This window comes from Coffea arabica, chromosome 2e (assembly GCF_036785885.1).
Source record: "Coffea arabica cultivar ET-39 chromosome 2e, Coffea Arabica ET-39 HiFi, whole genome shotgun sequence".
NCBI classification, from domain to species: domain Eukaryota; kingdom Viridiplantae; phylum Streptophyta; class Magnoliopsida; order Gentianales; family Rubiaceae; genus Coffea; species Coffea arabica.
This window is the reverse complement of record NC_092313.1, coordinates 7,403,874-7,415,373: the sequence shown is the minus strand read 5'-3', so window position 1 is coordinate 7,415,373 and position 11,500 is coordinate 7,403,874. Positions and strand designations below refer to the sequence as shown.

The window sequence follows — 11,500 nt, the reverse complement described above, 5'->3', positions numbered from 1 at the left end:
TGCAGCCATTTCATGTTTGTGCCTGGTTAAGTTTCAACTGCTTTTGCCCCAAAGGACCAGATGCTTTTATTTTTATTCTTTGGGTGAGAGATACGGGTATGACAAAAGTCAAAGCTCATCAGCGGCGAAGCATACCTAAGGGGACTCAAAAAAGGTTTATGATGATAAACTCGTGCCAACAGAAAGGCATGATTGCGGTCATGATTGCCATTTGACATTAATATTGATTGAAACCAGAAAAAATATCTTTGCCACGCAAGATTTCCAAATTTCTTTTTTTTTTTTTTTTTTGTCGCAACGATAACAGTTGTATAACCTACTCTAATCTAGTCTAAGTGGAGGGGGAGTCGACAGGAAACCCGTCGAAGGAAGCCACCCGAAGGTGGCAGCTGACACCTATAATTAAGTGACAAGTTTGATGAAAGGCAAGGATTGAACCCTTGACCTCTCAAGAGGTCAAGAGGGAGAGACTATTGGCCCAAATTTCCTTAGTTATTATGTGATTGAAATCAGGCTGATACTGCTCCAAGTAAAGCTCGTATTTAGCGCCTGGGAAATAAGCTGCACACTAGAAAGTGTTTCCGTCTTTCTGATGATAGCACAGAAAGCAATAACAGAGTGGATAGAATATGATCAGGCAAATGAGGAAAAGGAAGTAAATATGTAAGCTGGAACAGCAGCAGACTGTGAGGACAAGGTACAAAAGTCTCCACCAGAGGGAATTATGAAGATTAACACTGCCACAGAGAGCAGAACTGGTATTGGAGCTGTCTGCAGAAGCTGGAGAGGAAAAATAGCTGCTGTAAGGGCGTTGGTTGATTCAAGGACTAGAAGTGGAGAAATAGAAGCTGCGACAGCAATCAAGCTGAGCATTATCAAAGTTGTAGAGGAGAAATGGGAAAAAGTAATACTGAAAACTGACTGCAAGAGAAACCTTGACAAACTGCAACAGGAAGACTGTATTGATGTTGATCTAGCAATCATACTTGAGGACATTCTAGCAACTAAAGGGTCCTTTAAGAAAGCAGTATTCTCTTACATAAACCAAAAATTAGTCTTAGTACTACAATTGCAAAGTTTGCAATGGACCTTAAGAAAGATGTAATGTGAAAGGAGTCCTCCCCCCCTGTGGGTTATGAGTTTAGCACAGGAAGCATATGGAGAGTTGTACAATAGTTTGGCTGGTACTAAGACTAATAGTTTGGCTGGTACTAAGAACCAGTTGGCTGGTATATTGTAAATGTCCTGTACGTGTTCTAATTAATACTAATATTGCGTTTTGAGAAAAAAAGTTTTTATGATGTGATTATCTACAAAAGCAACATACCGGCAGGATCAGTTTCCATGCATCTATTGTTAAAACTTACAAGTACCTATGCCAAATTCCAGAGAACTACAAGGAACCAAGGCTACATTATTAAGGCGTAAAAAGAAAAACAGCTGAAAAGCAACAGCAAACCACAGCGACACATGGTTCGCAGTATCAGCCGATACGTATCGACTGAGTCGTAATTGGAACGGAGGGGACTAGTATAATACCGATCCCCAAATCGCAGATATTACCATATCCGCGACGATTCACTTTGACTCGGCTGATATTGGCCGATTCGAATCCGTGTTACATGATATCGGTCGATATATCCGAGTCAACTCGGAGTCGATTCAGATTTTTTTAAAATTGTGCCTTTTTTGGTATTTTCTAATTTTAGTAATTTTTTTCAAAATTTTTGGAAACCTTCATATGCTATAATGTGCATACCACTCGATATTCAACCGATATACCGCGATAGATGTGGAACAACCGACACCGCACTGCGACCGTGACCCGCTATGACGAACCATGCTGCCACATACTCTAATACAAGGAACCTTCCCTAGATTCCATCTGCAACAAAATCAGGACTCAGACACACATCAACAACACAGGCCTACTGCTAAGCAGCCACAAGTGCACCCCGAGCACCATTGAATGTATAGTGAATTGTACATCTTCCGGAACACTTCTCTCACCTTCCTCGCTGGATGAAGCATTCCCTCAATCCTTCAATGGCTTCCACAACAGCATTAATCACGTGATGATGTCTCAAAAATATCTGGCCACACATAATTCATTAAATGAATCAAAGCAACCTGACGCCCAAGTCCGGCAACTCCTAAAGCCATGTGCCTTATCGCTGAAGCAACAGTTTGTCGGTGGACCAAGACTCTATTCCTGGCAGGAACAAACTCGACTCCGAAGTCAGCTATTCGACCAAGAAGATCAATGCAGTTCTCCTGTGCCTTCTCATAATGATTTTTCAAAATTGAAGTCAAGTGGGGAAGTAAATCCTTGATTGGAGGAGTCATTCTAGTCACGCCAACGACATTAACAATCGCTTTCACAGCACCCAATGTTGACCCCAAAACTTCTGCTTACCCTTCTCCCAAACACCGGTACCAAAAAGCACCAGCTTTGTTATGTGAAAGCCATGAAATAGATAAAGGGCTAATATCATATGCAGCAATCAAGTGGTCCAAGAAGCCGAGATTGCAGATCCCAATTGTCATTCCAGAAACTAAAGCTCGCTCTCACTTCTTTGTTATGTTCTTTTACTTCATCCTTTCTAGATGTAGACAAATTTGTGGCTGATGTGTTTGTCAATTCTTTATATAGACCTGCTTAAATATTTCAAGAAATTTCTTACATGGAGACAACAATAGATAGAAAAAGGTCCCTGCACAAAGCAATTTGTCATTTGAAAAAAACAAAAAGCGCTGAAGAAAATAAATATCCAATGAAGCAAGAATATTTACTCTTTTTTTTTGAGGTCTTTTGAGAAGTGCTTCGGGTCATATGCAGATGTGAATATACATGATAATGTACAATAACGCAAAACTTATATGTACATGATACTTACAGTAGGATGCCAAAATACAATTACACAAATTTGCATGTCGATCACAATAAAACGGAAGCAGTAAATGGCCAAGTGAAATCCAATCCTGGGAATACATGTCACCCAGTCACTGCAGTAGATTTTCATATTGCACTTGGATTTTAGGAGAGTATGCAGGGGAAATGCCAAGTGCCATGCTGCGGTTCTTGCTCACCAATTGTTGCACATTCCAAGTTATTCTGAAGCAACCAAAAACTTGACAAGCTTCTACCAGTATCTGTCCTTGTTCACACTCAAGTATCCTGACATGACTTTTCCTCCCGTATTCCTCATGCCATCTATGAGAAAGCACCATGTGGAACCTAATGCTCCTATGAAGAAGTCAGCTTCAGAAGCCATCAAAAAATTAACCAGGGGATAGTTGGTGCTTGTTTCCCTGCCAAGGCTGGCTTCATAAGTTGCCATCAAAGTGTTCCCTTCTTGTCGCGTCACGTTTGTGTAGTAGAATCTCCAATGAGGGCACGATTTTGATTTGTCAATGACTTCCTGAGAGTAAATATTGCTGTGAGAATGATAAAGAAAGAAAGCTTGCACAGTCCCCTTTCTTTATATTGACAATCCAAAGAGACATGGAAGGCTCAAGATGTTCAGTACCTGCATCTCAGTGGAAAGCCAGATGCTGTTAAGATGAGGGAAGCGCTTTTTGATTCTTTCAGCTAGATGCATGTATTCCTGGAATCCAACCACCTTCATTTCACATGCTTTATCACCCATTCTCACATGCATGCTTAGCAAAGGCTTAGGAATCCATGGTTTGTGATTCGACCATACAAACTTTTCTATGTCATGTCTGTCCTTTTCTACAGCATCCTGCTAAAGAGATTAGGTTGTAAGATACAACGTAATCTAGCAATTAATCATGAGCTTTTTGTTATGCAACTGTTTTTGTACCTTTCCTGTACAAAAGTAGTAGTGTTTTTGCATCCCTAGACATATAGATTTATTCATTTTTATGAAGTACTCCGTCAAATTATCCAGTAAATGCTACTTGTACAGATATAATTCCTACTCTTTGCGGATTTCAAAATTTTAATCACTAAAATTGACAAACCTCTTCCACATCTGAATTCATGTTTGAGAGAACCATTTTCGCTGCTTCCCATCCGAATGCTTCATGGCGTGCAGTATTCATCAAGTTGCATGTGTACTCAGACTGAAACCTCATCAAATAGCGCACTGCCTGACAAATTTCAAGAACAGAAAGTTTAATAAGCTTTGAAGTTTGGTTCTACAGAGAAATTGATAGCTCAAGAGATGCAAACTGACAATCAGGCAGACAAATTTGAATTCCTCTTTCTGCCTGATAAAGATTAACAAAACTCAAGGAGTTCCTACTTCAAACAGGACGATCTCTCACCCATTAATAACAAGCTATTTTTCTACTCTATCATCCTCATACATAATGAGAATATTTATAAAGATGTTGTCATCTTCCTTCCAATTAGTTAAAGCTCTTATTGGTATATGTCATCCACAGGGTGGTTAAAACACTTAATTGGCATATATGGCTTCATGGCAAAATATTATAAGTTCTGTTTCTGTAGCTTTTGTTTTCTCTAGGGCCTTCTTGTTTTGAGACATTATGGCTTCCAAACCTTCGATCTTTCTCAACAATGACTTTTCTCATAAGATATACCTGAGCACGCCACCATCTTCGATCCATTTTATGATGATAAGCAATCAAAGTCCCATTTATTTCTGTAGTGGGCTGCATATAACTCCAAGGACTGCCCCAGATCCTGAGGCAAAATATTGATAGAGAACATTAGAATGTTCACTGAAGGATCAACATATGGAAGAAGTAAATTAATAGCGCCTTGCCTGGGAATCCGTCCAGCCCAGATTTCTTTTGAAGTGTAATTCTCTTTCGCTCTTATGATCCCCTTTTCCCATGCTTCTTTGCTTTGCATAAGCTCAAATGCTCGTTCTCTGCATTCTTGGGATGTTTCCGGAAAGAAGTAGCAAGACCAACTGGAGCGTGAAGTACCTAAAACAACCATTTGAACATGAAAATTTACAAGTGAACATCAGGATTCTTTAGAGAAGTAAAATCATGTAAATCAGAAAAGGGAGATCCAAATCAAAACCGATTTCACCATTTTTTAGAATCTGAAATTTGAACCTGGATGAAATTGCTTAAATGGCCATTGTTGATCCAAACCTCTCAGTCAAGTCCGTATTCCATGCAATTTTGAAATATCATTAAACACAGTCAACAAACTAAAGCCTCTTAAATAAATTTATTTATTGGTAACAAATAAGGGCTAGAAGTCCAAGTTGTCTCTGATGGTGCTAGAAGCCTCAAAGATGGGGACAGCAAGTAGTGTAAATACGCTATTAGCGGCTTCAGTAACTGCTACAGTATCTTCCTTTGAAATATAGAAGTCACTTCACATAATTATTCCACAAAACTATTTGACACATCAATACAACTTAAATGTTCAATTTTTATGCAGAGTTGAGCAATACCTTTACAACCATCATGATCTGCTCGATTGTAGTAGTTAGTCACAAGCACCCGTTTTTCTTTTATCGCAATGGCAAGAAGACCACACATGCCAGCAATCTGAGCTCCAATACCAAATCCAGGCAATCGCTCCCAATCAGCGACAAGAAACCTTATGCTAGGATCTCTACAGTTGGATGGATGCTGATGGAACCATATGTCATGTTGCACTTTCCTGGTCAAAGGATAATTCTCCTCATCTGATCCAGTTATCTGCAAGAGCAAATCAGAGCCCATCATATGCTGGATAATAAACAATAAATCAACCCAGCAATGCACCAATGCATTTTAGACCTAGCATTCATACTAAAACTTCTCACATTTAACTTACTGGTTAATATTCTGTTCACAGTAAACCTGAGATGTCAAGGACATAACTGGTTTTAAATAAATGTAATAATTAGAAAGTGACTTGCATCATCAACTCAGGAATTTCAGCAATCAAGTTAAAGTGCAACAAGAATCTAATATACCAAGTGACGTGCAGTTAGAATTATTTTATTATCACATGTTCTAATTAGAACCGAATTGATATGAGAGTGAAACAATTTTAACTTCACTAAAACCAATTTCAACGTACAACGAAATGAGGTCCAAAAACTTTTAAATAACTAAAAGTTTGTGATCGGGCAAGGAACCATACCCAAGGCAGATAAGCACTTTCCGACGTCAATTGATGTCTGAGGTACCTTTGCTGCTCATCAGTTGTCAATGGGAAATTATCTAACATTCCCTTCCAAATTGTCCATGGTGGGGAGCTCTCGTTCTCAGCCCTGCTGTCAAGACGACGATTTATTTCAACTCTCAATCTACAGTTCTCCAAGTGAGGTGCATCTGGGAAATTTTGTCCATCCAATCTGCTGATTCCTGACTGACCTTTCTCAGATGCAGATTTGCTTAAAGAATTACTCCAAACTGAATACAGTCGTTGCACTCTCTCATCAATTTCAATGATGGCACTTTTCTGTGAAAACGTTATTCTTTCCTTTTCTTTTTGTTTAGAGTTGCAGTCACTACCTATAATGGCATCTGCAAAAATGATCATTCCAACAACAAACATCATGGATCAGTGAGTTACAATCATCTATAGATTTGTTGGATTAAGCAACTTAATTCGAAAAAAATGTAAATCCATATCTACACAGCTTGCGGTTATATCACATTCCAAACTGGCTTGATTTCAATCTCAATAACTTTGACCCTGATGTAACAACTTCTGTCAAAAACTCAAAAGGGCAAGAAGATAATACCCACTAAACTAAAGTCTCTTTTCCTGAAGTCCAACCATAGATCATATGCACTCTTGTCCTCCATTTCCTAGGAGGAGAATATTTCACTACTCCAATTCTAGACAGCAGAATTCTGAGAAAGTAAAAGGGTAGATTAAAGGACTAAATGTCACTTCTTCAAAGGGAAGAATGAGTGGCTTTGAGGAAGGAGTGTGACTGGTAAAAGTGGATGGGGCTAATTGACTAAATCATTTTCACAAAACTTGTTCGTTAAAGTTCAATTAGGAATCCTTCCAACTAAAGGTTACTTTGAGTACACCCTTCAGACAAATTTGGCCAACCTTAATGAAACTTTTTCATTTTATATCATATAGAATCTCCATTGAGCCCCCAAAATAAGATACTCAAAACCATGATAAGTACAAATGGAGTCACATTGAACACCAATAACAAGCATATAAATAGGAACCATCTTGAATATGTCTACCAGCAATAAGGAATTGGGAGGAAAAATCAAATGCAGCACTTCTTCCTATTAACACCCAAAATCTACATCAAATTAATGAACTACAGAGAACTATCTTCTCTGCTTATGGATCATTAGGAAACAATCATATTCATGTAAAAATGAATTAGAAAAAGACATATAGACACTGAAAGAACACTCATCCCACAATAGTAGCTGTAAACTTAGGCATGATAAGTTACTCCAAGCAGTAATGTGGGTCGCAATTAGATGAAGTTTTAAGACCGAAAAAATAGCAGGGAAAACCGAACTTACATCCCGAAGTAGAGTCTGTTTTTAAAATTCCACCGGAAAAGGTTAAGGAAGGAGTCCGTGCAAGCTCAAAAGCACCAAATGAAGTGAGAGCAGCCAGAAACAACGAGGTTAGGCAGACCCCACAAAGGAATCCCACCACACAAATTTTACATGGAAATGAATTCCCCATCTGGAGAGCTCGCTGTGAAAGTACTCTTTCGAGAGACTTTTGATCGAAAGACTCCATATTTGTTCCCAGCATAACCACAATTCAGGTAAAAGAAGCTTCAGAAACTTTTAAGACCACCTCGATTATAACATGTGATTAAAGTTAACTTTTTGTAATCAATCACATGAAGCTGCATTTAATACTCCTCCTGAACTCTAACTTTTTGCAGCAAACCTCCATTCAGAGGGAAACATATTGCTTGTGATCGTGGACCAGAAAGCTTGTAAAGTCTTCTCCATATCGTATATATGGAAAAGAATCAGTGGTGATTAAGTTTCAACCAACAACTTCCACGTTGTTTGCTTCCACTCTGACTTCCCATCAACAGCAAGATGATCAGAAAAAAGGCCATTAGAAAGACGGCAAATTTCACCATACTATAATGAACAGAACAGATTGCAAAAATTAACATATAATAAGGAAAACTTACGACACCTGTTCTTATGCATAATTGATAATTTAGTCAGAAACAGAAGTATTTTGGGAAGAGAAACAAATTATATCCTTGAGGACTGCAACTTTATCAAAACTCACATCGAACTGAAAATAATCTTCTTTGCTATAAATTGATCAAGAAACCGAAGATTTGTTGAATGAATTCGAGAAAAGACAAGACATACACGCACAGTGAAGAAGTAAGCCAGCCGCCACCATGGAAGACTGTCCAGAATTTACAGGCGGAGGAAAAGATAGAAGAGAAAGCAACAAGTGTGGCATCAAAAAAAAGGAAGAGACCATGCAAAGAGACATGTGCTTCGTGTGATAGAGACATCACTATTACAATTACAACAGTGGCATGGCAATTCAAGGAAGAAAAGCACCTTCTTCTAAGAAACTTATCAGATACAGCCTAAAAGAGAGGAAACAGAAAGCGCTGGTACAGGAGATAAAGCTAAAATCAAAAGCAAAATCCCATTTTGATAAATATCCCAAAAAAAAAAAGAAAAAAAAGCTGCAGAATTGTCAGAGAAGTGACATAGACATCGCAAACTGACCGCATTGAAACTTTTTCCACTTTCAAGAAACAACAAGACAACAACATACCATCATCATCCTCTGAACATTCACAGAGATGTTTGCTTTGGTTTCAATTTTTGGAGAACAAAATTTCTGTGCGGTGGCTGATGATGATGGCTCCAGTGGACTATTAGTACTGATACTAACTACACTGGTTGGCCACAAGTCTTAGGTAATGATGGACCAGAACAAAGAATCACATTAAAGACATGAGAGTAACAATTAACAAATCTACACAACATTAGCTTAGCTGGGGCATATGGGACAGGTGGAGTTTGTAGTCTCTCCTAACAGATAAGTGGATAAAATTTTTTCTTTTTAAGTGATCCGATTTTTTTTCCATCGATTATCTATCATGAACAGCTGTTTTGAGTTGAGTTTTCTTCAAAATTTTAGGTGTATCATTCACCAATTTTGTAAATATAAAAAGCTAAAGATGGGCCATCACCTAACCAACTTTTTTTTTATTTCTTTTTCTGTTCTTGTTTCCGATTAAATACAATATTTCTCAAAAAAAAAAGAAAAAAAAGGATCAATGGTGGGATTTGTATTTTCACTATTTTGTCGGGAAAGAGTGTTGAACTTTACTCACGGGTGTCAGCACATGCATGCATTATCCTAGTATTACTTCATGTTTATGATCCCAAGTTCACTTGCACCTGTCTCAGTCATGCATGGCCGAGTTTACAACTGCTGATATGCTTCACCTCCATGCCCATTGCCCCATGTCATGTGATGATGATGAACATCGATGATGATGATGATGATAGGATAGGATAGGTTGATGGAATCCGGGTTTTGCACTTAGCGCTGGATTGACTTTAACTGCTTCAACTTTTTCCAATTGCACTACGAAGTAATATAGCAGAATTTATTGCCTAATTTATGATGACCGTTCCAGTATGAAATTTCCTTTTTCTACTGGTTTCTACTTTTTAAGGTAACTGGTGATCGTGCCAATATGAATTTTCCTTTTTCTAATGACTTCTATTTTTTGTAAGGTAACGGGTGGATTTTAGCTTCTTTCTTTGTTGTGTTTTCTTTTTGGCAGTTGGCCGATGTCACGATCCTGTAAACAGTCGGCTGTTTCGAGTTTCGACGGTATGCAAATCGAGATTGTATAAATGTAATAGGTACTAATTGCTACAAGCTATAAAGCAAAACATTTACGTCTAATGTGAGATCCCGTAAATTTTCTCATTTTCTAGGTTTTATTTTATTTAATTACATGCTTTTCTGTATTTTTTTTATTAGAAAAATTTTTCAAATAATTTTTTTATGAGTAAATATAGTTTTTAGATGATTTTTCTAGTCTCGGTTAGTTTTTGAGAAATTAATAGCGTATACCGGACGTGAGACCCGCTAATGCGAAAAGTTCGGTAAAATTCGGCCAGTTAGATTAAGTGCTGGATACCGGGTTTATCTTAGCAGGTGTTAAGAGATAACTAGAGAATACTAATGAATTCTTGTGAGAGGGAAAAAAGGATAGCCATACATTTAATGAAAGTGACAAGTGTCACTTAGTGATTAATCTTTGAACTTTGACCAATTTCCTACTTTACCAATTAAATAAAAAATTAACCAAAAATCATCTTTATTTTCAAGCTTCTTGGCCGGCTCTCTTCAAGAGGAAAAGAAGAAAAACTCTCTCAATTTTCTTACTCCAACCTTGCTCAATCCAACAAACCAACCGTTTAATCTTGACTTTCCTCCATAAAAACCCTTAACTTAGTGATTGTGAGGTGATTTGTGAAGTTGTTTGGAAGGTTAAGGTGCTAAGTTGTCTCCCTTCATTGGTTGCTAGGTGAGTAGCTAAGGAACCTCTCTTTTATGCCTAAGAATGTTAAATTTGTGGCTTGTAATAGTCTAAGAGGTGCTTTTGTGGGTTATTTCATGATTTTGGTTGAGATTGATGAATTTTTTCTATTTATTCATGATTTTTCTGTTTTCATATGTTTAATATTGGTTAACCATGAATGATGGTTGGAAATGATTTAGAATGAAGCTAGAATGCGTAAGTTGTGGCTATTTGCGGAAAATTTCCGCTTTGGAAGGAAATTTCAGAATTAGGGTTTAAATTAACCTCATTCTACCCGGTACTGTTTTCCCTAGTTAGAGGCCGAATTAATCTTGGGTTCAAACATGAAAGTTGTAGAGAATGCTATTTTATAGTTTCCTGCAAAATTTCAGCTCAATCGGAATAGCGTAGCTTATGAAAAAACCGAAATACCCCTGCTGCCCTGTTTCTGTTTGAAACTGCTAATCCGCTTCTGTAATTGGTTAGTTTGACCGGAAATACTACTGATTTGGTTGTTGATATTTTCTTAAGAAATATAGCTTGGTATCTTAGCTTTCGGATGGCTTTGGAATCACTTCGTTTGGACTTCGGTAGCCTGAGTTACAGTCATTTAACCAGAATGCGGTTAGCTAACCTATTTATACGGTTCTGGTTTGGTACATTGAAATTTTGACCTAGTTGCACTACAAACTGGACTGAGTGGCCTTCTTCAACATTTTAGCCCTTTCTGTTAGTTTCGAAATGGTGTATATTGCACCTCCATCCGGTAATCGTAGTGCCGGTTGTGTCCAATACGCTAAACGACGTCAAAACTATTTTTGGGTTTTCGGGCTTAACTTTCATTTCCGGACTTTCCTTAACTTACTTTGGTACTTATACGTTCTAATGGAGCCTTATTTTTTGTAGTATGTGGATTTGGTTTATGACTCGTATTCGAGTCTCATTGTGCTTATTTGAATGTTTTAGGGCGTGACGGTGGTTCAAGACGCTCTTTGGGCGGAAGTGTATGAATATCATTTACTTGC

At 37.9% G+C, this 11,500-nt stretch overlaps 1 protein-coding gene across 7 annotated transcripts; it reads right to left on the bottom strand.

The window, feature by feature from the left end:
* Positions 1–2,775: 2,775 nt before the first annotated feature.
* On the bottom strand, positions 2,776–9,018 carry LOC113730588 (uncharacterized). Of its 7 annotated transcripts, none has more exons than XM_027255361.2 (9): positions 8,705–9,018; positions 7,453–7,974; positions 6,086–6,471; positions 5,406–5,655; positions 4,758–4,923; positions 4,573–4,675; positions 3,988–4,116; positions 3,531–3,749; positions 2,776–3,422 (listed from the first exon to the last, which is right to left on the bottom strand). In XM_027255361.2, the coding sequence occupies exons 2-9, from the start codon at positions 7,691–7,693 to the stop codon at positions 3,144–3,146; spliced, it is 1,773 nt and encodes a 590-aa protein (XP_027111162.1). In that variant the 5' UTR covers positions 7,694–7,974; positions 8,705–9,018; the 3' UTR covers positions 2,776–3,143. The 7 variants fall into 7 exon arrangements, with proteins under 7 accessions (XP_027111162.1, XP_027111164.1, XP_027111165.1 ...); XM_027255363.2 differs by having other exon boundaries at positions 7,453–7,970; XM_027255364.2 differs by having other exon boundaries at positions 3,531–3,746; positions 7,453–7,970; positions 8,705–9,013.
* Positions 9,019–11,500: the final 2,482 nt, after the last annotated feature.

Bases quoted from the DNA above. Each gene is read 5' to 3' on its own strand.
- LOC113730588 (XM_027255361.2), bottom strand. From the start codon at position 7,693: ATGCTGGGAACAAATATGGAGTCTTTCGATCAAAAGTCTCTCGAAAGA. The intron at 6,472-7,452 runs GTAAGTTCGGTT...TCATTTTTGCAG, and splicing joins AACAGACTCTACTTCGGGAT to ATGCCATTATAGGTAGTGAC. The intron at 4,924-5,405 runs GTATTGCTCAAC...TGGTTGTTTTAG, and splicing joins AGATCATGATGGTTGTAAAG to GTACTTCACGCTCCAGTTGG.